Source organism: Gobio gobio (genome assembly GCF_949357685.1).
Source record: "Gobio gobio genome assembly, chromosome: 17".
NCBI lineage: Eukaryota > Metazoa > Chordata > Actinopteri > Cypriniformes > Gobionidae > Gobio > Gobio gobio.
Window position 1 is genome coordinate 13,494,261 of NC_137110.1, and position 26,217 is coordinate 13,520,477.

Consider the following 26,217-nt stretch of genomic DNA (forward strand, 5'->3'; position numbering starts at 1 on the left):
GGTGTCGAACGACATGAGGGTAAGTAATTAATGACAGAATTTTCATTTTTGGGTGAACTAACCCATTAAGAACAGTTTAATTTGTATTTTTGTTCTGTTGTATTTTAGGTTGGTTTTGTTGGAAATGAGTTTCTTGTTCTTATTTTATTGCTGACTAAATTGTTTACTTGCCTTCTGGAACTGTTTTGAGGACTTTTTACTTACATGAATTAACCTAGTATTAGTTTTTGCTGAAGTATCGATAATTGTGAAATGTCACAGACATTTAAAATTACTCAAATCATGAAATAAGACTGATCATATCATCCACTAAAAATCGTGATTTTGACTTTTGCCCATAGACTGTAAAAAAATATGGACGTAGTGTTCGTGACGTCACCCATAGGGTTCTGAAGAGCAGTTTTGAAGCCTCAAAGTCGGCCATTGCCATCTTGTCAGCGCGTCATTGCGCGCGTCACTCCCGGATAACAGAAAATGCGCAAAGAGGTGGGACGTGGCTGGAGCTGAGGTGACATGAGGACTAACAGACAGCAGACAAATGACAATCCACCTGTCACTCAAAGTGGCCACTCCCTTAATTATGCAGAACTTTAAGGCTTTATATAATGTAAACGAATGAGTTATAAAAAAATTCACCCCCCCTGTCACAGTTGTCATGAAGGGCAAAATTAGCTATATAGACCAAAACCACAATTTGTACCAGGCTGTAAACATGTTTTTTTTTTCTGCTGTAAATTTGGGCATTTTAACATGGGGCTCAATGACATTCCGCTCCCTTTTGGAGCCTGTCCCTAGCGGCCAGTCGATGAATTGCAGTTTAAGTCACTTCCGTGTTGGCTTCAAGAGTAACTGGGGGAGGTTGCCGATTGTTTTTACCATAATGGAGTAGCCCTAGTGTAGGTTTCCTTTTAAAATTGAAGTAAAGGGCATATGATTATCAATGGCAACACTGGTAGATGTCATCCAACTGAGAGGTCAGTACAGGTCTGCATCTGTTTACCAGGAAGGCTCTATTCTCAGCATTCTCCGACTGTCAGAGGACATTCTGGATAACCCAGCATGAGCTGAGCCCCTGCCAGTGACAGCTTGAGGACAAGTCCCCTTTTGACCGCTGAGCAATATCAAAAAAGTTTTATTTTTCCTCTCTTGCTTTTACCCTAGCCTCTTATGGGATTTAAAGTTGTTTTATCAGCTGAACCTGCAGAATTTTTTTTTGGTCCAAAAATGCCATAAGATTTGTGATTGTGATAAAAACCTTTTTTTTTCTTCATTAAAAACAATAATCATGGATATGGATAATGACTATGGATGAGAAGTATAATAATGACTAAATCTTAGTCCTTAATGACCTCATGGCCTGACAAGTTTTGAGACCATTTAATTGGACAAAAATCTTTAGATATTGTAGTAAAAGCAAGCTAAAAGTATATCTTCAATCTTAAGGTTCCAAAAGGGAGTTTTCACAGTGTTGCCATTTTGGGAACCATTTGTTTCTAAGTGCAAAGACTATTTTAATAATCTGAGGAAACCTTTTCCATTATAAAGGACCTTTTGTGCAATACAAAGGTTCCATGGATGTTCATGGAATCACAGATGCCAATTAATTTTCTGAAAAGTGTGAATTCATCATCACCAGAACTCTCTTACCTTGTAGTTCCACATTCGGCTCTTTCTCCTGAAAATGAAAGAGAAAAGAGGGAGGAGTCAGAAATGTCATTTTTAGTGTGATCTCATGCACTGGGTTCTAAAGCTCGGTCAGGGCGTACTGAGGGCTATCGTGAGAGTGGCCAGCACTATTGAAGGCAAGATGAATGGGTGAGCAGCCACACTGCGCTTGAGACAAAGAGGAGCACTGGTCACCGTAGAAACCTCGGAAGGGCCCTGCGGGGTGTCAGACGGTCACAGAAGGGAACTAAAAGAGGCTAAATGAGTGTGTGTTTGTATTTGTGTGTATGAGGGTGTGTAGAGAGTGGGTGTGCATCAAGGGATTCATTTCACACTGGTGACACTGAGCGATATCTGTGACGGCTCACTAAGTTCTTTGTCCCAATATTCAGTGCGGCCAAAAGGGTTCCCTGGTATCGCAACGATACAAACAATGAAAAATATACACGCCCACAAATCAAAACACGCAGGAAGGTTACAAAAATCCCAGATAATGCAAGAGTGTTCAATCTTAAATATCAGTTTGGAAAAAATTGAATGAAAAAAAAAAAAAGACCCCAAATTCTCAAGAGCAGACCAAGTTTTTCCAATTTTCCAATTCTGAATCACCATGTAATGAGGTGGAACCACTAATGCTTCTACGTACTTTAGTGATGTGAAGTGGCCCCTCAAATCATTTCATTTCACTAAATCTGCATATCAAATGGAGTGGTTCCCATGTGCCTTTGCTTTGCCCTCTAAAATAATTCCAAAAACTGAAAGGCTTTTGTCCTGCCAGCTGAAGGGTTAAAAAAAGACTGAATCCTTTCCTTCCTAACATGTTTCTGGATAGCGGTTAGGGAGGATCTGGTTTACATTCAGGACATTCGCAAACAGAGATGGTTTATTCCTCTTCATCACTCATTTAAATGATAAGCGTGAGCATTTAAGCCAGGTGGCTGGCACCATGGCAACCCTTGATAACATTAATGGAGAGAATTAGTTGTGCCAAGCTAATTGGCTTAATGGATTGGGGATCAATTAGGTGAATAATTTAAAAACATGGGCAACCATATGTGATAAACTCATGTATATGCAGCATACCTTGGCCAGCCTCGAGTGTCTGATTTTACTCAGACAAAGAGGTGAAGTGTAATTGAGAACACAGTCTGGTGAGGGGAAGAGGCCAGGACTGGTCAGCTATCATATACGTGGATGGCTGGACTCAGCTGGGGCGTCCCACAGTGTGCAGTCATTAGATTATGAGCTGCCGCACAGGCAGCTGCCGAGATTCCCCCCCCTGGTGCCACTAGCTGATTGATTGGGCGTAAACTGCCCGTAACAGAAGTGACAAGAGGCCCTATGGGAAATGTGGCCATGAAAGAAGGGTCTCTATAATCATCTGACAACAAAAGGGCTCAGATTTAAAGGAATATTCAAGATAATTTATAGATACTTATCCTTCAGTTTGTAAAAACAAATAGGAAGCGTGTTTACACTAATACACGTACAATGGCAGTCTAGCTTTTTTGTTAAATCACTTACATGAATTCTTCATACCGAAAAAACACAGACATAGCTTGTTAGACTTTATTAGATTTTAGACTTTACAACATTTCAGACAAAGACAGTCTTGAGGCATTTGCTTCAAAAAGGTATTTGACTGAAACGTTATTATCTGCCTGAAGAAAGTCTTTGGCACTGGTGTGTAATAAATCAACAAAATCTACAACAGCGTGCAGCCCTTTTTCAGCCGCTCAAAACAATGATATTGTTTAATTCCAATTTGTATTAACAAACTAGGTCTAAATTAGGTGATACATACTGTAAAGATTAAGTTGAAAATTGTCCACTATATTGCTTAAACATTTAGTTTAAAGCTCTATATCCAATGACAAATCAAACAAGACCTCTATTACCCTTTTGGATATTGGGATATCTATCTACCGCTCGATTTCACTGTGGCACGGGGGGGGGCAGAGAGGGATTCCCACGCCACGAGTCCATAGAGTCGCCAGACCCACTGACGTCGGGCTGAGAATGGCTGGGCTGCTTTGCCCCTCAGCTCCACAGCCCTTGGGAAGATGAGCCGATGGAGAAGCCGCGTCTTACGCTCCGGACCAAAGAAGGGAGCAAGTGTGTCTGCCGGGACCACGCCCCCTTTACATGGACCAACCCCTCTGGACACTACCTTTCCTTCACGTGCCTCAGCACAGCGAGGACACCAGATCCCCCGGTTAATTTGGACACTTTTTTCACCCTTAGAGACTTTATTCCCTCTTTTTGGAATTTATTTGTGTTTATTTTTATGTTAATAAACGCCTTTCCGAGGCCTGATGCCACACCCAATGTGTAAGTTGTTACTCCTCCTGCCACAATATACACACGTTATGTCCAAAATAACTAATCATTAGGACTGTCAAGGGACTAATTTTTTATTTTTATTTTTAGGATTCTGAAAAAATTAAACAATTAAACCTTCATAAAAAAAGAAAATATTATATTCTGAACTATTTCTAGGTCACTAATACATAAGCAAATTGGTGACACTGACCATTTTAACACCTTTGTACAAATCATGCTGGATAACATGATCATCAAGTTTGCACAAACTTGTGGAGTTCATCTCAGTTTAACCAGCTTTCAACAAGTAGATGCACAATAGAAGACTTTTCACTAGTGGTCTTAAACTTTTGGATCTCACTTCTGTATGTCTTTTCCAATTAGTCCAGAACCATTCAATAGTCATAAACTTATTGAGCTCGCTGTGCAGCTACAACTTTCCATTTTGTATCCAACAGTGACAAAATTTGCAATTAGGTGCCAGAGGCTTAGCTGGCACTCAGCATTTCCAGAGAGCAGAGAGAAACTTATTTAATAAACAGACAACTCACCTTCCCCCAGAGTCTGTTTCAGCAGGTCATGCTTGGCCTGCAGCTTAATGATGAGGTTACTGCCGTTCAGGTACTCCTTGAATTTCTGTGACACAGATGAAGGCGTCAGTGAGCTAATGATTTTAATAGGATGTGACTAAAACTGGGGAGTGATGTGTGCTGTGGACAACAAAGAACAGATTTCGCTGTACTTTGCACGGCGCAAATTCAATCTGTTCCGATAGGAGGATTTAATTTCCGTCTTATTGGTGAGGCATGGGCCTTGTCACGAATGTTTTGCGGATTCATGTGTGATGACTGAGTTTGGATAGATAGATAGGACAGCCTGAGTAGACTTTCATATCGGTGTTTGCAGAGACCATTCTGATGAGAACCATGTATTAAAAGATCTACTGATAGTCCAGAGATCTTGAGAACCAGGACTTCATCTTATAAATGGAAGATATAGGGTTTTGCCATCTTATGTCTGAAATAACTAATACTTAGGACTGCCAATCAAATAAAAATTGAATTAATTGCATATGTCAGTAACTTAAAAACACAATTACCGTATGTCATATAAAAATGGCCTAAAAGTAAAAACGGTACTGGTGGGCCCAGTTCTTATGGTCTGAGAAAATAACGCCACTCACAGTGAAGTAAAAGACTTCCGTCTCCTGCTGATTGGCTCGTCTCTTAGCAATGTTTAACTTGCTCATGTAACTCTCGGAAGCCACAGATTTAATGGACTCTGTGGATCGGCTGTGCTGGAAGGCGTCTGACACATCAAAGTCCTCCACTGTCAGCATGTCTTGTAAAGTCTGCATGGTGGCATCCAAGGTCTTGCGTACCTAATTAAAGCATAGCAGGGACTCAGTAAGGTCAAAAAGAGATGAATATGGACTTTTAGAATATAATATTTGCACTATCGTTCAAAAGCCTGGGGTCAAACTTTGAAATAAATTATTTTATACAGCAAGAATGCATTAAATTTATCAAAAATTATCGTAAAGATTGAATGCTGTTCTTTTCAACTTTCTATTCATCATAGAATCCTGAAAAAAAGGCACAAAAAAAAAAACAGTTAAGCGGCAAAACTGTTTTCAGCATTAATAAGAATGTTTCTGAAGCACCAAATCTTATTAGAATGACACAATGTGACACTGAAGACTGGAGTAATGATGCTGAAAAATGTCACAGGAATAAATTACATTTGAAAGAATATTAAAGTAGAAAACAGTTATTTTGACAATATCAATGTTTTACTGTAATTTTAAGCAAATTAATTAAGCCTTGGTGAGCATAAGGCACTTTGTTCAAAAATATGACATTTTACTGACCGCAAACTTTTGAACAGCAGTGTATATTTCTGGATGCTGGACAGTGACGTAAATAAAAAGAAAGTGGGAATTTGTTGAAACTGTGAAAATGACTTTTGTTAACATCATATGCCATGGTTTTCCAGCAAAAGTCTGTTTATGAATTTATAGCAGTCATGGAGGTATATATGGAAGACTGTTTCTGTCTCAAAGCAAACAATAAAAAGTTACAAATAAGAAATAAGTCTGAAAATATGTAAATGAGATGTAAATTCCTTTTTATTTTTTGCATAAAGAAAAGAGGCTTCCATAGTTAGGTTCTTTAGAAAAAGAAAATGCTAAATGAAAAATATTATGATGCTATAAAACATCATGTTAATACTTCACGTATTATCGTGTTGTTGTCATATAATGCTGGCAGGGCAAGAAAGAAAAAATACTGGCCCGATCAAGCCATCAGAAAAAAACTATCTTTATTGTGGGAACTTCTATAATACGTTAAAATAACATTTTCTGTCCCCATTGTAGTTGAAAAAAGTGCTTATTGTTTTGCAATAACAGGTTTCCAATAACAGGTTTGTGGCACTGTGATATATTCAAACCCACAATATGAGCTTAAGGATATTGAAAGACTAAAAATGTGTTCACTGGTTGAGAAAACAAATCACAGGAAGAAAAAAAAGTTTACAATGAGCTTCAACCTTATGTCTGCAATAGCATCTATGTGTCACTTTGATACATAAGCCTACAGTGTGTTGCAGCCTATCTGAATGCTTATGCAGGTATAACTTTTAAAACCTCAAAACTGAGCAACGGCCCAGACACAAAATTTGATCCCTAGCCCTAACGACAAAACAGCCAAACCACAAGTGACCTTTGAGCGTGTACAGTAGTATACAGTATACATCTTGAAATCTTCCTAAATCCCAATAGATCCCATTGATCTCTTGAGGGTTGGATTCCCTTCGACCCCAGGACCTCACTCCCACCAATGTAAGAAATCAAGGATTGTCTGAATGCTGTAGTGACCGGTGCGTAAATTGGCCACAGGCCCTCAAAGATTAATGTGGCACATTTCCTATATGACACAAAATCATCCATTACTAGCTGGTTATGAGACACAAAGTGATAAGGGCAAGATGAAGTCATCAATACACACAGACGGGAGCTATTATAAAGGCCATTAGCACCTGCATACACTTAGTTGGTTGGTAATGCGCCCAAGTTGTATTCGTTCTCCCAAGACAAAGAATAACCCTCACCGAAGACCAAACATGGAGATAGCCGTTCCATCCCAAAAGAAACACACCATTAACAGATGAGTATGCTAAAAATACACTCTCAGTTCCCAGGAAAGATGGACTAAATTGCAATGAGTTTGATTGCTAGGCGGAAGTATTCTCTTGAGTGCTTTAAAAACGGCAGAAAAAAATGTATACGAGTAAAGCCGAGGGCTCTTTGAGTGCTAAAGACTCGTGTGAGAGAGGCAGTTGGGCTTTCTGCAGAGTTATGACTCATACTAAAGAAGCTGATGAATCTTTCCAATGAGCAGGTGTAAATAAAACTGAACACTCTCCAAAGCATTTGGTTACACCAGCGGGAGTTAAAGTTAACAGGAACTGGAGTTCACAAACCTATTTTAATTCTATAACGTGACGTCAGTTTCTTAAAGTGGAGGGATTGAAAATTATAAGAGGACGAAGATTCAAAGATAAACAAAGACACGTTTTTTTATCTTCGGAATAAAGGTGCAGTCACATTTACTGTTGTTCCTTGAATTTGCGCAAGGAAACTCCATTAATCTCAATAGGAATCCCATGATCAGAAATTTTGAGTATGGGCAATAGATTTCCCCACGCAGTTTTTCGAATTTGCCACAATGACAAACAGAAAGCTGTTTGGTTTGAAAATAACTTTCGGCAGACCGCCTTCCGTATTCAACTTATGAAAAAAGTGTAGCGTCTCGCGCAGTTCAAAACGCTTATGCTACATCCGACGTCATCGTAAGTTGAATACGGACGGCGGCCCGCCGGAAGCTAGATATTTTACTTTATAACGTGTTAAATATGGATGTTTTTCTTACAAATACCCATCGATTCACTTCAGAAGGGCTTTATTAACCCCCTGGAGCCATGTGTTTACTTTTATAATGGATGGAAGCACTTTTTTGGTCTTCAAATTTTGGGCTGCCATGATTTTCATGTTTCATTAGATTCGTCTTATGGGTTTGATGTATGGGTCCACTTTGTAGCTTGTTCTAAAAAAGACGTAAACGTAAACAGGGCTATCTCTGATTGCGCGGGTAAAGGCCTGTTCACACAGGAACGATTTTCGTCTGCGTTTATCGCCGACATTTAACGCCTTGTGACTAAACAAAGGGCGCCAATGTGAGTGTGCACACCAACGAGCAAAAGGGCAGGCGTAAAAGCGTCATTTGTAAAAAAAACGCCTCAGGTTCATTTTTATTTTGACGCGGCGTGTTAAAAACTGGCCAACCAATGAGATCAGCGCTTGTGTTCACGTGCCTGGAGCTGCTGAAGTGACAGTAAAACACGACTTGGTAGCGCTCAAGCACAAAACGGTCTTGCAGAGCCCACATTGATACGATGAAGAAGTAGTAAGTAGACAAAGAAAAAGATGAGCTGCTAATGCTGCTTGCCAGTTAGCAAAAAGTGTGTGAATGGTTTTGGCCATAGACATTATATGTCTATGGTTTTGGCAGGCACATAAATACTGTCTCTCTTCTTCTTCTGTGTGACAAGTGAGTGTCAGAAGCAAAAAGTGCCGGAGCACCACCTTGTGTACCGGGAGCGCTATCTACTGAATGTGCACGTTCACTCACTGGCATCGCCAGTGAAAATCGCTCTGCTGTGAACACTCAAGATGCGCCGAAAAACGTCACGAAAAACGCTAGCGATAAGCACGCGCGATATTCGTCCCGGTGTGTACAGGCCTTTGATCAACCAACAAGTTTTTTTTTATGTTTGGAGATGGCCTTAAATCCAAAATCTCAAATAACTTTGAGAACAAAGTGGAATATACAGTCGTACTCTAACAAACTCTGAATACCCCTCAAGATTTAATGCCTTGAACTATAAAATCCCCAAATTAAATTGACTAGATCTTCTACTGAAGCATTCAGTGTAGCTGCTTGGCGATGTATCAGTAAAGTTACTGTACCGTAACTTTGTTTCCCAGCAGACTGATAAAGACCTGCACTCCCTGACATTTTGGAAATTGGATAAAACCAGATTAGAGCTATGCAATATGCATCACATTATGTGAACGGTCTGTGGCATCTGAGGCTGAGACTAAATCATTATTATTGAGAGGTGAATAGCATGATAATGTCCATGATAAAATATTGAATGTAGTAACTGTGATGATTCTTACCTCCTCATTTTCGATCTTGAGTGTGGCCAAACGGGACTGCAGTTGGTGGTAACGCATCAGAAGTTCAGTCTGCACGGGCTGCTGCGCACTCACCTGGCACACCTGAAATGCAAAGAAGTTTCTCTCTGTCATACATTCATGTCTTAGATCTTCAATAAACATTTAGTATTTTATTATTCTTAACCCGAAAAATGAATATTCTGTCATCATTTACCCTCATGTTGTTCCAAACCCAATAATCAAATTTTGTCTATTTTTTTACGCAATATGTAGCTTGCACTATAAGTGATATGGACCACTGTAATGCAACTGTTTTATGGTGTTTTTTAAATATTTCATTATATGGAAATTAAGTGGCCAGGATAATCTTTTCACGAGTTCACACTTACATACAATTAGAGGGAGTAAAGTTTAATGCGTATTTGGTGTGCTGTCCGGGGAGAGGGCTCCGAGCTCGGAATTTGGCCCAAACCTTGAGTACTCCCCCTGTATGTAAATGGTTAGGACTAGAAGTGTGGAGAAGGGGTGGTGGAGGGATGCTGCTAAACTGTCAACGAATTGAGGTGAGACTGCTGAATATATATACACCTCTTATCATTGATTGCTGAGTGTTCTCCACTCGTGTTAATTATAAAAAATCATTAAGAATTCAACTTCTGCGTTCCACAGAAGAAAGTCATACAGTTTGGAGTAAATAATGAGAGGATTTTCATTTTTGGGTGAACTGTTCCGTTAATAAGGTATTATTGGGTACGTTGAAAGCTTGATACCTCATCTCCCATGTGCGGCAGAAACTCAAAGCGCATGGGTGGGCAAAAGACCTGATTGTACATGTCCATGATCTTGTGCTTGTCACTGCGAGGGTCCAGGTTGTCTACAGCATTCTCAATGATGTCCAGACCCTCATGGCGAGAGGTCTCCAGGTTATACTCAGCAGACAGATACGTCCTTAATGTGCGCGCCAAGCTAGCATGATATCCGAGGTCACAGCACTGTGGAAAGAAGAAAAATGAAAGATGAGTGATAAAGCGAGCCTGTATGACATTCAGAGGAACACCAATCCGATCTTTCTTCCTATGAAGACAGTATAAATGAAACTTTATTTGCCTAAATGTTTCCATGGTGATGTCTATTTTTAGCAGTCTTGAGATTTCACATTTCACTCTGGCAAGACAAACTGTAAGACAGGTAGCATCTCCTATGTCTCTGTGCATAGTGTCATTAAAATGACCTGATCTAAATGCGTGAATTTCGCCCTGTGGAGAATGAAGATCGTCAGTATCTATAATTAGAAGAACATGCGCAGTGGGATATCTTAGCTAATTAGTTTAAACGTGCAACAAATGTGCAAGTAACCTCTTTTAGCAACGTGGAGCAAGTTTAAAATTGCTTGAGGGAAACTATAAACCTCTGTGAGTCATTGCGATGAGGCAGTTACCGCTCTATTGGACTGTAAATCCATATATTATGCTCAAAAGGATTTGAGTGCAAACACTACATGGCCATAGCCTGTGGCACACTCTATTTAGCAGTACAAAGCTACAGGAGAGGAGGTGTACATTTGTAAAAAGCTAGTAATATCACCAAGTTTAGATCGGTACTTGCACATTCTTGGTCAAATAACAGCAATGGTGCTATTTCTCAGTATTTGCAAATAACTATAGATCATAATCACAAACAGAAGTAAATCCAGACATATTTATTGTGTATCAGTAATGCTGAAATCGCTATTTGCCCTGAGGCAAACGTATTTCGGTCTAAAGCAGAAAACCACACATTTTCTACTGTGCTTTGGGGATAGCAAGTTTTGCCATGATTTATAAACCTGTTTGCATTTGGTTCACTGTCAGTCTCTGAAAACTATTAAGCTTGACAGACCTACCCTACTTCTGACCCTGCACTCTTAAAAATAAAGGTTTGTCTTATCTAAAACCGTTTTAACTGTATAGGGTTCTAGATTTGAAAGGGGGAAATATATATATAAACAAATTAACTATCTATGTTTTTTGTCCATACAATAAAAGTCAGTTTTTAAAATATACAGTTCTTCAAAATACACTATATTGCCAAAAGTTTTGGGATGTCTGCCTTTACATGCACATGAACACATGATGAATGATGAGTCCTCATGAAATCAAAAATCTACCTTATTTACTTTGTTAGCAAGCATTACTAGTCTTAGGGTGAACAATTAATCCATGCAAGTTAATACACAGAAAAAAAATTGTTCGTCGTGGTAATCTTTAATCAAAATCTGAAAAGTAACTTCCGGTCTGGAAAGGCGTTTCTTTTCAGATGACGTCAGTTTGACGGCTTGAGTTTGAATATCCTTAACCACTTCAACCGTTTGTCTGCTACGAGCGAGAGATGGAGAGGCGGAGCGCTAAAGTAAAACCCTGCCCTCTATTCAATATTCCGTTTCGCTTGGAAATACGTCACAGAACTGAAATAAAATCAGTTGCAACTTCCGGTTCACTGGGACTTTAATGACATCCCATTCTTAATCCGTAGGGTTTAATATGGAGTTGGCCCAACCTTTGCAGCTATAACAGCTTCAACTCTTCTGGGAAGGCTTTCCACAAGGTTTAGGAGTGTGTTTATGAGTGAGAAGTGAGATGGTGGTCCAGTGGGTTAAACCATGGAACTGATATGCAGAAGGTCGCTGGTTCGATCCCAGCGGTCACCACCAGTGTGTCCTTGAGCAAGGCACTTTACTCCTTGTTGCTCCAGGGGAATTGTCCCTGTAATAAGGTCCCTGTAAGTCGCTTTGGATAAAAGTGTCTGCCAAATGCGTAAATGTTTATGGGAATTTTTGACCATTCTTCTAGAAGCCCATTTGTGAGGTTAGGCACTGATATTGGACGAGAAGGCCTGGCTGGCAGTCTCCGCTCTAATTCATCCCAAAGGTGTTCTATCGGGTTGAGCTCAGGACTCTGTACAGGTCAGTCAAGTTCCTCTACACCAAACTCGCCTATCCATGTCTTTATGGACCTTGCTTTGTGCACTGGTGCGCAGTCATGTTGGAACAGGAAGGGGCCATCCCCAAACTGTTCCCACAATGTTGGGAGCATGAAATTGTCCAAAATGTCTTGGTATGCTGAAACATTAAGAGTTCCTTTCACTGGAAATAAGGGGCCCAATCCCTGAAAAACAACCCCACACCATACTTTACACTTGGCACAATGCAGTCAGGCAGGTCTCCTGGCAACCGCCAAACCCAGATTTGTCAATCGGATTGCCAGACAAAGAAGCGTGATTCGTAACTCCATAGAACACATCTCCACTGTTTTAGAGTCCAGTGGCGGCGTGCTTTACACCACTGCATCCGGCGCTTTGCATTGCACTTGGTGATGTAAGGCTTGGATGCAGCTACTCGGCCATGGAAACCCATTCCATGAAGCTCGCTACGCACTGTTCTTGAGCTAATCTGAAGAGCACACAAAGTTTGGAGGTCTGTAGCTATAGACTCAGCAGAAAGTTGGCGACTTCTTTGTAGAAGGAGTCTGCATGCGTAGGTGCTTGATTTTATACACCTGTGGCCATGGAAGTGATTGGAACCCCTTAAATTAGTGAAAAGTATTGGTGTCCCAATACTTTTGGCAATATAGTGGATATTATTTTGTGTTCAACAGAGAAACCAAATTATGACCAGGTAAATTAGGATAAATGATGACAGAACTCATTTTGGGGTGAACTATCCTTTAAAACAGAGGATATGTAAAGCCCTCCTGGTTTCTTTGAAGCACCAGCACTATGGGTTGTGGTCATTCAAAAGTTTTGGATCAGCTAGCAAACCGTACATTTCTGGTATAAGGTAACCTGGCATCCTAATTCACCACGACAGGCCACAAGTACCACATGAATTTCTATATACCCAATGGTAGATGTGGGAGTTTGTGAGTTTTGGTTCAGTGGTTTCTACCACTTAGTGGTTTTAAAGGTAAACCTGTGTCAACAACCTAACTGGGAGCCCTTTACAGAGTTCTTACAACTTCAACGTGTCAAAAGTATAGAAAAAGCCTACAGGTTTACTGTCCGATACAACATTCCCTAACAAAACTAAGATAACAAAGATAAGCATGCAGTATGTGACTGCAGTAGTTTGCATAGAGGAATAAATCTTGGCTTAAAAGTTATCTATAATAGCTTATGTTTCCTCTCTGCCTTTGTTGCTGTTATCAGATGTACAAGTGTGTGTGTGCTGTGTGTGGGTTTGTATTTTCTTAAATTGCTCCAGGATATCAGGGCGTACTGATGGACAGCAATGTGACACTCTTTGCGTCTCTCAGCAGAAATCACAAAGGTTTGGTTTATCTACAGTATCCGTACTAATGCTAACATGACAGAGACAGGAGAGCCGAGCCAGGAGGGGAAATATTTCAGTATACTTCACATCAACAATCCAGTCTCAGCATATTTTTAATAGGATGATACCAGTGCCACTGACAGCCTTGTTATATATGCAAAAGTATTTTGTGAATTAAAAGCCGAAAATAGGTTTACATGCAATTAAGCTAGTAATTCCCTTTTCTTGTTACAGATCTGACAAAAAAATCATTCTGGTTTGACAGAATAATAGATTTAATCGTCCTTTGCTGAATGAAGCTGCAAAACAGATTAGAAGGTTACAGTAATGGGGATTCATATTTCAATAAAAACACAAACATCAGAGGGAGTAAGGAAATAAAATCAGTAGACAAATGCGATTCAATAACAATGACATTCTAGCAAAATGCAAAGCAAACGTTTAGAGAAAAGAAATGAGGCAAACCATATTAACAAGCAGACACTTCACCCACAATGCAAATAGAAACAGATGGAGTTGAGCCCTCATCAGTTCAACTCTTTAAATCCAAGCTGATACACACACAAGAAAATGCATGCCTCATTGTGCATACTCACATCAATCATATCCGAAACATCATGGATGTAATATTTTGCCACGACGGCGTTGGTGGCTGCCAGGTTCAATAAATAGTCATTGCGGGCTTTTGTGCATTTCAGTTTGTTCTCGGAGTACTTGGCTTGCCTCTGGAAGGAAACAAAATTGGGAATAAATCAGTTAATCGTTATTGTTAGTGTTACCTAATCAGTAATGCATCACTTTTCAATTTACAACAAAATATCAGAGTTACTTTTTCAAGTAACTTTGTTTTCCCATTTATTGACTGATACCTCTGATACCCCCATGTTGAGGAGTAATGTGTAGAGGTTTTTGTGCGCTGTGTAAACATGCTGGTTATTGTAGTTCTAGACTAAATGTGAGCCGGCATTTACTCATCCCACTTGCACAAAAACAGATTCAGTATTCTTCAAAATGAATAAAAACAGTGAAATGCAAACTCAGAATATTACACAAACCTGCACTAAGTATACATGTTAAATAGCACAAATATACTTTATGCATTTATTCTCACTTTATTAACCAATGTCTTTGCTGCTGACCACACTAAGTGAAAATTACTTTAGTTAACCATCATATTTGCTTTTAATTCTTTTGTTTTTATTGCTGAACTAAGAGCATTGAACTTTCTTCTCCTGTGTCCTATTCTTTTGTAACTTTTGTAGCTTAATGTAACATAACACATTACTTTTCATAAAAAGTAATTAAGTCATGCAATTGCACTCTTTTTAAAGGGAGGAACCCAATATAGTAACGCAATACTTTATTCAAATTAACATTAGTTGTTTTCAGTAATAGGGTTGATCGGGGCTTGTTGTGACACTAAGTTGTCACAATATTAACTTGACACTGATTTAAAAGGAATACACTTGCTTGAAATATTAAGGTAAACAAAAAAATGAACAACATATCTATATTCTAAATGTTTTACAGATTATTTTCAATGTTTTTTTTCAACTTGTAACTTGTGGCAGACATTTTTATCAAAAGTGACTAAAGTTTCATTCAAGGTACACATTTTATAAGTTGTTGCTTGAACCCATGACCTTTTGCCATTCTCTACTGTTTGAGTTACAGATATAGCCCTTGCGACAACTTTCCATTAAGGAAACTAGCCCCAGTAAATCAAAATTACTTGTTAAAGGATTAGTGTACTTTAAAATAAAAATTACCCCATGATTTACTCACCCTCAAGCCAAGTGGAGTACGTTTATGATGAATGGATGCACTTTTTTGATATTTAACCCCGTTCACTGCCATTTTAATGCTTGGAAGCGTCAGGATATTTATTAATATAACTCTGATTGTGTTCATCAGAAAGAAGAAAGTCATATACGCCTAGGATGGCTTGAGGGTGAGTAAATAATGGGATAATTTTCATTTCAAAGTGAAGTAATCCTTTAATGGTACTCAAAGACACAATAGAACATATCTTTTGGAGTTTACAGATATTATAAGTAGTACAGATATTATATGAGCAGCCTGCAATTTTTAATCGTAGGTAAAAAGCATGAAGAACAATTTAAGCATGCTGCGTTAGTTCAGGCAGGCCACGTAGTCAAGCTCCGCTATCAGCAGATTGGAAGATTCCAACTCCGCCCATATCAGGTGAGCCGATTCCTATGCACTCAATTGACCTATCGGTAAGCCCCTCCCCTCGAACGCAGATGAGCCAATAGCAGTTGAGTATCAGTTGCGCTGGGACCGGAACTCGGACATCTTTAGGTTTCAGCGCCATAGAGAGACATTGGAACTTCCGAAGCTCTCATCGGTTTGATGGTGTTTATGCTACAAAAATGCTAAAATGTCGTGCCTGAGGTACTGTAACACTGATTCCAGGTATCCTGAGAGGATTTTCTGTTTGTCATACTCTCGTTAAGTTTCGATTAAAGTCCCTGCTAACATACAAACCGAAATAACTAACTGTTCTCACATCATGTAACACTGTAGGTCAAAAACACGAAGGTCTACATTTCAGTGTCTCTCCATATTAAACTGGTTATATGTAAATTAATTTAATTTTAGATATGTTTAAGGACTACTTTATCTGTCCTACTAAGGGGGACTCATATTTTGATGGGTATTATAGTCTACGGCTTAACGTTAGTGAAAGGAAGAGCTTGCACGCAGTTTATCGGAATTGTTTGGTTTAAAGTTAACACGTTATTAACTGCACCCCCGAAAAGGCATACGGTCTTTGTATATGTTTGTTTACTGTTAGTTGTATTATATGAGTGTTTTTGTGTAATTTGCTGTGTATGTTAATGGTAATGCAACGCAGAGAGAGAGTTTGTGAATGAGACGTTAATGCGCACTTCTTATGCTTTGTTTGTTCAGCTCTTACGATGATTTTTTTGGAGTGAAAAAGGACATAATAAACTTGATAAACCATCAGTAAAGTTTGGCCATCATTCGGACGGGGTATACGCTACATTCTGTGTCCAAACACATCTTGGGATAAGGTTTTCACACTGACAGCTGTACATTGTAAGACATAGCAACTCCGTTTGTTTGTCCGAGTTAGCAACAGTAACTAAGGGGGGCGGGGCTTACCGATAGGTCAATTGGCAACTCTCAAACAGGGCGCCTTACTTAAGTGCAGCTTCAATTCAGTCTGCCAGCTTGGCTGCTTCTACTGCACGCTGCTTTGCAACCCACCTCCACCCCAGCTCCTCCTTAAACTGTGTTTAACTTAATCAATGTCATTCTGTTGTCATGGATGCATGCTCTGTTCTCAATAAGGGATTTACACTGCCCTCCCAGTTTAAAAATATGGGAGGTTGTCCCCAGAAGCTGCTGCTGTTCCCTGTCTTGGCTTTTAATGGAGCTCATGATAAGGACAGGGATTTATAACATATCGGCAAATCTAAATTTAGCAAAATATGCCAATAAAAAGTTGTCTAAAAGTTTGTCTATGATGTTTTTGACTTAAGTGGCCCTGACTGAAATGGATATAAAACGTCTACATTCTGAGAGACTGAATAATGACATACTGTGTATACCATAGAACAGTTTTCAGAGAATTGGGGTTATTATCATTAACTAAAACTAAAATGAAAACTTAATAAAAATATAAAGACATTTAACAATCAAACAAAAATGAGCAAAAACTATAACAGTATATGAATGATACTAAAATAACACTGCGTTGAATTGAAACGGGACATACAGACTGAGTCTCATCTGCTTATGAGATCCAGCTGGGTCCTGCTGAATTTTTCATCAAAAAGCTTGAGCACTCAAAGCAGACAGCTGCTCTAGTACCATTAATAACAGCTGACTGCTACATAATTGTATTGACAAAACAAAATCCTTAAATGAAGAACAAACACCAGTGATTTGTATATGCCAGTACAAATGCTTGAAAACTGATCAAATGAGTTGAGGCTGACTGATTAAACCATCACTGTTACGCGAGTATGTTATGAAAGCAAATATGACAGGAGCAATATAAGTGCAGACTATTATTTAAACTTAAGCAGTCAATTGCTACTTACAAGGGAACATCATCATATAGTTCAAACAAAGCCTTTTAATTATCTGGGTTCGTATTATAGTAATCTCTTGTAAGTTTAAATACTACCTGTAATAAAAGTGGCGTTTATGTTTCCAGCATATAAACGGAATAAATGATGCAGTGTATTTCATGTTATCATACTTGTTTTGTAATATTCACATTTAAAAATCTAAAATTAGGGCTGCACAATTCTGATCATTATCAATTGCCAATTATTACAATCTACAACTGGATTTTTATTTGCGCAGTTCAAAACGTATTTCCGCATGATCAGACTACACATTAGCTATGATAGTCCATCAAGGCTATTTAGGCTTGCAGGTGTGCTAAGATCACCACAGAGTCTGCTAGCCTGCGAAATCAGGTCAGGCTGCAGAGAGAAACACAGAGCATCCATGGCTACCATGGTTATAAATAGTGTGAGGCTGAGTGGCTTTCATGCCAACATCTCTACGCATTGCAGCCTGAAAGTGGAGGAAGGGAGGGAGAGAGAGAGAGAGAGAGAGAGAGAGAGAGAGAGAGCACAGCAGAAGGAGAAAAACAGCAGCACAAAGAGCAAAAGTGAGAGAGAGAGAGAGAGAGAGAGAGAGAGAGAGAGAGAGAGAGAGAGCTGGCTAGTTAAAGAAACAGAATTCATTCACACGAAAAACGTCTCATGTGAAAAGCACAATATTCCTGTATGTTGATTTATAATTTTATTGTTGTATAGTGTCACAGTCATTATGAGTTAGCTTCCTGTGAGTGCATATCACTAGCTATGAATTAGCATGAATTCGATGATTTACAGCTGAAGTCACTGACCTGAAATGTTGAATCTGGTTTGTGTGAGTAGCCAGCCATTCAGTCTCCGGGCTGTCTACAGTCTTACTGACCTCATTGTCCATTCTTAGATAAGGCTCAGCCCACATTCATTTTTATAAACCCATCCATCAGGTTCATTCAAAGCTTAGTGCCTACATTGCTTTTAAGAGCCGATGAGACGGTAACTAGGAAGAAGGTGGGATTGCTTCTAAATGTATTTTGCAATATTTCAGGATAGGGCTGCACGATCTAATTAAGCCGAGTAATTAAATCTAATTGCAATATTGCAATAAAAATTGTGATTCAGATTTAAAATGTGATTAAAAAAAGGTCCAGGTGTGCTGTGCTTGTTTGTATGGCTGCCCAATTTGGCGAATTATTTGTGATATATATATATATATATATATATATATATATATATATATATATATATATGACTATATTATACACTGATCAAGCATAACATTATGAACATCTTCCTAATATTGTGTTGTTCCCCCTTTTGCTGCCAAAACAGCCCTGATCCGTCGAGGCATGGACTCCACTAGACCCCTGAAGGTGTGCTGTGGTATCTGGCAACAAAGATGTTAGCAGCAGAACCTTTAAGTCCTGTAAGTTGCGAGGTGGGTCATCAATGGATCGGACTTGTTGTTTGTTCAGCACATCCTACAGATGCCATGAAAGGTTTCCATGAAAGGGTGAACATGGTCTGCAACAATGCTTAGGTAGGTGGTACGTGTCAAAGTAACATCCACATGGATGGCAGGACCCGAGGTTTCCCAGCAGAACATTGCCCAAAGCATCAACACTTTTTATCCAAAGCAACGTACGATGCATTAAAGGTATTTCAATTTTGATCAGTTCTTGCTTTCCCTGGGGGAATCGAACCCATAACCTTGGCATTGGTAATGTCATGTTCTCCTGTTTGAGATACAGGAACGCTATAAATAATAATAATAATAATTAGGCATGCTATAAACTACACAAATTTGCAGATATGCATTTGTGTGGAACAGCATTTACTTCTAATCGAAGTTCGTTTCTGGTTTAATTCTCGCAAAGAGGCATCATGATTGTGCACTTGGAACTCTTAACCAACAACAAGGGCACTTAACCTAAGGTTATTCCGGGGGGACTGTCTATCTATTAAGTGCACTGAAAGCAGCTTTGGATAAAAAGACTAATTTATAACATCGGTCAAGACGATGATATATAAAAATGGGCTTTTACATCCTATCACGGTCAATGAGCGACAAACAGCTTTATCCTCCATTGTGCACAGAATATATACACCACTTGAAATAAGATAAACATTTCTCTTAAAGGGTCACAATCCTACTTGAGAGTGACGGGAGAGGAAATGAATGTGATTCTAGGCTGCAACGGCGCTCTGGTTTAATAAAAACCGGTTGGCATTATGAGTCACTCTGCCAAGCATTATGAGCTCGGCCGTCTCATAAGAGTAATCTCACCTTCTCCTTCATCTTCTCAATCTTCCTGACCGAGCTGCGGCGCTGGGGTCGGTCCTCGTGGCGCAGGAGGTTGACGTTAAGGTCTCCAGATTTGCTAAATTGCTTCTCCTCTTGTTTCTCTGCCTCCTTCAGCTTGCTCTCTGCACTGATGCTCTCCGTGTGGTACATGTGATAAGTCTTCATCACCTGTAGGATGATATAAAATACTATAAAGACCCGTCTAACAGCTGCGAAAACAAGTGATATTTTGCAAAGAGTTTTAATTTCTGCTCTGTTCCACTTGGTAGCCCCGCCCACTCTGAAATCTCATTGGTCCAAAATCCTTAATTAAAACAGGCTTAATGAGTCATTATTCACTGATAATCTTCCATTGTACAGCCACATTTCATTCACGTTTCCAAATAATTAGAACAATGGGTTTTGGCAGCATTAACATCAAATCTGTTGGAATACTGGAAGCACAAATGAGATTTGAGACCTATGGTTAGGGTTGGGAACCGAGAACCGGTTCTTATTTAGAACCGAAACTGATTTTTGAAAAATACCAGAACCGCGCGAAATTCCTAAGTTTCGGTTCCGAAAACGGTTCTGGTGCAATGTGTGTGCGAAGCGCTGGAAGCGTATCCTTTCATAGCGAGTGACAGCCAGTGTTGCCAAGTCCGTGGTTTTCCCGCTTTCCCGTTTTCCACTGTTGCCGCGGGCTGTGTTTCATGTCCGCGGGTTGAAGCGATCGGGTTTTGTTGTGAAAACCTGGCAACTCTGGCTCACCTCATCATGAATATTAATGACGTTGCCTGCCGCTTCCAGGAGTGCAGCAGTTCAGCACTGAAAGCCCTCGCGCTACACATTTACGGTTTTGCGTCAGATATTTTCTCGTTGACCACCAGCATGGCGAAGAGAAAGTCACAAGTATGGATTCATTTCCAAAGAATGAATGATAATGAAGCAAAATGTGAAAAGTTAATAACATGCAAAGGAGGCTGCACTAGCAATTTGACAAAACATTTGCTACAGCACAAAGTGCCTCAGGGCTTATACCAGATTTATAGTGTAAGGCCTATATATATATATATATATATATATATATATATATATATATATATATATATATATATATATATATATATATATATATATATATATATATATATATATATATATATATATATATATATATATATATATATATATATATGTATATATGTATATATATATATATGTATATATGTATATGTATATATGTATATGTATGTATATATATATGTATGTATGTCAACCGTTGAGTCACCATGGTTTAGGTAAGCGTTTAGGCACAATTACCTTTGTAATGCTGAATTGCAATTTATTATTTACAAGTTCACTGAATAACTGAAATACTATTAAATTAATATACAACTAATTAATAAATATAACTAATAAATATAATTTATAACTTGGTTTTATTCAGAGACAGAGAGATAAAATGTAATAAGACAATTTCAGAGGTGTTCATTTGAAAAACAATGTGTTGCAAGAATGGCTTAATTAATACTGTAATATATGTACAGTACAGGACTTTTTTGACATTGCCAACCTGTAAATTAATTTTAGAGCAAGTAATAAACACAAAATGGATTGTTTGAGTTGCGTATTGTGCCTTTTTCCTTTACCACTATTTGTGTAATAATTTTAATGGAACCGGAATCGGAACCGGAATCGTTAGGCGGAACCGAAACCGGAACCGGAACCGAAAAATTTCTCACGATTCCCAACCCTACCTATGGTACAGGGGAATATTTTCGGAACAAGCTGATTTTATTTTTATTTATTTAGAAATAAATGTATACTGTGTATTCAGCAGGAGGCATCCAATTGATCAAACGTGACAGTAGAGACATTTATAATGCTAGAAAAGATTTTCGTTTCAAACAAATGGTGTTCTTTTGGACTTTCAATTCATCAAAGAATCCTGAAGAACGGTTTCTACAAAGATGTTAAGCATGCACTACTGTTTTCAGCAGAAAAAGAAATGTTTCTTGACCAAACGTCAGCATATTAGAATGATTTCTGAAGGATCACGACACTGAAGACTGAAAATCACACAAATCAATTACATTTTAAAATATATTAAAAATAGAAAACAGTTATTTTAAACTGTAATAATATTTCACAATATTACTGTATTTTTCATTAGATAAATTCAGCTTTGTTGAGCATAAGAGACACAGTGTATCATGTGTATATTTTCCTTCTTTTTTTTCTTTTTTCATTTACTTAGATTATACAGAAAAGTGCAGCGTGTAAAGACTGCACAATACTGGGCTCCATAGAACAAGGAAAGTCATACAGGTTTGAACAAAATGAAGTAATTTTGAAGTGAACTAACCCTTTAATATCATCTCGGCACATTAAACTGAGATATAAGAAAGTAACTAACATTATAACATATACTTTTCTATGGTGATACAAAACAACTCAATCCTGAAACTGCCTTGAAATGATCTCCAGACTAGTTTCATTCCAGGGAAGGTGTGTCGTTCTCAGTTGAGGAGGATCAGATGTATTCCCGTCAGCTCTACAGAGCAGGCCATCTCATGAATATGCATGAGAGTATGGACTTGGCAGATATACCATACCACCCATAATCCGGCCTCTTTCCACCAAAAGTCCAAGCCTTCCAGTCAAGCCAGGGATGACAGAGGCTGAAAGAGGGGGCGATCTAAAGACAATGAGATTCTGAAGGAAGTGTGTATGAAACACAAAGCTGATTCGAACAAACCCGCACATTTTTACTCCGAAAACAGCTTCCTGTACGAGCTCTATTTATTTTTTGAGCGCTGAGCTCTGTTTATTTAATATTTATCCTTTATTTTTTGGACATTCGTTTTAGAATTATTGCACTTATATCAACAAGTTAGTTATTCTAAATCTAAATTATTCCTTCATTCTACCTAGTAGTGCCACTCCTGCCCACCCTACTCTTAAAGCAGCCTGGTTGTACATGCGAAACACACTGATGAACATCCAAAAATATAATCAAAACAAAAACGAATAAAACCACCCAGACATGATTATTAAAAAATGGTGACTTTTACTGCTGGTGATGACTAATGATTTTAAAGGGGACCTATTATGCAAAATTCACTTTTACATGGTGTCGGCATGGTGTACACAGCCACCCTATAATGGCAAAAATCGTTTTCTTTTTTTTATCCCCATAAAGCATAAGCAGTGTCTCAGAATAAAGCCGCGGCCACACTAGACTTTGAGCATGCAAAATGTATTCGCACACATCAACGATCGTGATATGACGTCACTCTCTGAAGCATCTTTTTTATAAACATGAACTCAACATATAACAAATAGTACTACATTCAAAATGTAAAAAATATTAGGGCTGTCAATCGATTAAAATATTTAATCGCGATTAATCGCATGATTGTCATGCGTTAACTCGCGATTAATCGCAGCTTAATCGCACATTTGTATCAGTTCTAAATGTACCTTAAATTAATACGTTTCAAGTTTTTAATACTCTAATCAACATGGGTATGGACAAATATGCATGCATTATGCAAATTTATGTTTATTATTAGTGAAACCATACTCAACAGAGCATGACAACTAGACATGTATCAAAGGTCATAGATGTTTTTCAAAGAACTTGTGCATGTCTCTTAAGCTTAAGCTTAAAAATTCAGAATAAGCAGTGATTTCTCTCATTTTAAAAATAGAAATAAAGGGCGTTTTCACACTGGCAGTTTAGTTCAGAATGGGGCACAGTTCGTATGAAAAATTGGTAATGTGAAAGCTGTCATGCGGACCTGGGTGCGCACCACACCATACCTGGAGGAGGATGTAACAAGTAGGAATATAGTGTGGCCCCTTTAAGAGCTGCACGCTCCCTGTTGAACTGCCTGCATTTTGTGTGTGCACTTTGCGCCTTGAGCACTCCCATGTGTGCGGATTATTTTCTGTTGCTCACATTTAGTTATTTAGTTTTATTTAGTAACACCGTGGACGGAATGGAGTTTGTGACGCACTCTTGTGAGAGTTTCACGGGGAATAAAGTGCGAGCTGTTTAATGTCAATCGCCTCAGTGTTTGCATTAACTCCAGTTAAGTGAGTTATCCCTATTTTTTTCATCCGGACACAAGGTGGTCTGAGTTCGGTTGCACTCAAACTGTGCCACGATTCACGTGAACCGTGTGAGAAACATGGACTCGGGAGCGCTCTTGTTCAGAAAAGTAACCTGTGCATTCGTTTTAGCCGATTGTAATGTATTTAGTTCAATAAAACACATAAGTGGTGATGGTGTTAATGATTTACCTTGGATATGAGCGAGAGTGAGCTTGCAGTGTTTTCGCGCATCGGACTTTGACTGCAGCATACACTTTAAACAGTTAAACAGAATAGTAATGTTAATGTTAACCCCTTTCTTTCCCCAGTTCTGTTTGCTGCTGCATCCTTTACGTCTATGGCTGCTCTCAATTTCTCCAACTAAGGGGTAGGCCACGGGTTAAACAGAAAATGCGCGCTGCGTTAATCACACTTAATAAAATTAGTGCCGTTAAAATGAATTTGCGTTAATGTTATTAACGCATTAATTTTGACAACCCTAAAAAATATACAATCTACTCGACTAACTGCAATTTAAATTCAGCCAAGAGGTCACGCCCGTGATATATCGATCTTCTACTGGTCACACATAGTCACGTGATGCGAATTCGCAATGTCACAAGAGCGTGACTGCAATAGAGATGATAATCAAAACCAAACAGATGTTTTAGATGTTTTATCTGTACAGGCTCCGCCCTCTTCTGGAAAGCTGTGTGAGGAGCAGCAGCTCATTTGCATTTAAAGATACATGCACAAAAACAGCATGTTTTTGCTTGCACTAATGTGCATTTACAAAATGGTATAATAAATGATCTGTGGAGTATTTTGAATTGTGAGTGTGAGGAGTGGGGGCGGCATGACAGTGTTTTGCCTAGAGCGGCAGTTGTGTGTGACAGGAGGTGTTCGCAACAATGCAAACTGTTTTACCTCATGTCTGATTGGTGTGACCTAGTCTGCTATTCAACCCTATTATAGTCTCTGCTCAAACAATAGAACAGAGCAAGTGGGGGGGGGGGACTCTCTGCACCATTGCCCTGGTTTATTTCTCTCCTTATAGCCGGCAGATGCATGTCAGACAGTATTTTCAATAAAATGCTTATTAAATCAGCCAGCCTGCAGGCGTCCACAGACTGCTCATCTGCACCGACCCTGACATTAATGTACATACACTCAGCTATTCCACTTTACCTTTAAACTCACAGATCATCAGCTCATTCCAGAGGAGGTCATCAAGTGCGTCCGCACGATGGCACTATGGATGCTTTTAGTGCTGTTTCCTCTGTGATTTAAAGATTTAATGTGTTTGTGCTACAAGTGGTACAATATGAAATTAAACAGCAAAAATATCGATTGATTATGACCAGGTTTCCCCCCCATCTTCCATTATTTGAACAAACAGGCAGTATTGTCTCAAAATGTACAGGTTGTTTAAGCCAGAAGTTGTAAAACAGCTCAAACAAACAATGTTTTAAAAGAGCTACAGTGTTTACACTTTTTGTGGAAGCTAACCTATGAATGACTTACTTAAAGGTGCAGTGTGTAGCATTTATGAGGATTTATTGACAGAAATGCAATATAATATACATAACTATGTTTTCAGTGGACAATGTTTTCAATGTTTTTATTACCTGAGAATGAGCCATTTCTATCTCCATACAACGCAGGGCCACTAACAGTGAAATCTGCATTTTGTGCCGTCATGTTTCTACAGTAGCCCTAAACGGACAAACATCTCTACACAGCGCTAGTCACTCTCTGTTCTCTCAGACGATTACAATTTTGTCCTGGGTTGGCCCCCGTAGCTCTCTATGTGCTTCGAAAGGGAGGGGTGAGCGTTGGATGATTGCAATTCACAACCTCACCGCTAGATGGCACTAAAATTCACACACTGTCCCTTTAAAAGGAAAAGTATCCAGGTGGATGCTGCACATTGGTGGTGGATGAGGAGATTCCCCACTTCTATGTAAAGCGCTTTGAGTGCCTAGAAAAGCGCTATATAAATGTATCAAATTATTAAATTATAATAATTACAGAAAACTCAGAGTGAAAATGTAAAAAGTTCTAAAAATGTATGTATAATTTACTGAATTCAATTAAAAACGATAATTCTGATTAAAATTACTATAATGATGCCCAACTATATGTACATTTATGCTGTAATATAATCAATAATGAACAAAAATGTTAGATGAAACAT

The 26,217-nt window shown here is 38.8% G+C and overlaps 1 protein-coding gene across 1 annotated transcript in view; it reads right to left on the minus strand.

The window, feature by feature from the left end:
* Window positions 1-26,217, minus strand: part of srgap3 (SLIT-ROBO Rho GTPase activating protein 3) — a 140,373-nt gene that overhangs the window by 39,429 nt on the left and 74,727 nt on the right. The window contains exons 5-11 of the mRNA XM_079840412.1: window positions 19,923-20,108; window positions 14,132-14,260; window positions 10,000-10,221; window positions 9,230-9,331; window positions 5,171-5,368; window positions 4,539-4,623; window positions 1,648-1,675 (exon numbers count right to left, since the gene is read on the minus strand). Of these exons, the coding sequence (XP_079696538.1) occupies window positions 1,648-1,675; window positions 4,539-4,623; window positions 5,171-5,368; window positions 9,230-9,331; window positions 10,000-10,221; window positions 14,132-14,260; window positions 19,923-20,108 (950 nt within the window). The remainder of the gene's footprint in view (window positions 1-1,647; window positions 1,676-4,538; window positions 4,624-5,170; window positions 5,369-9,229; window positions 9,332-9,999; window positions 10,222-14,131; window positions 14,261-19,922; window positions 20,109-26,217) is intronic.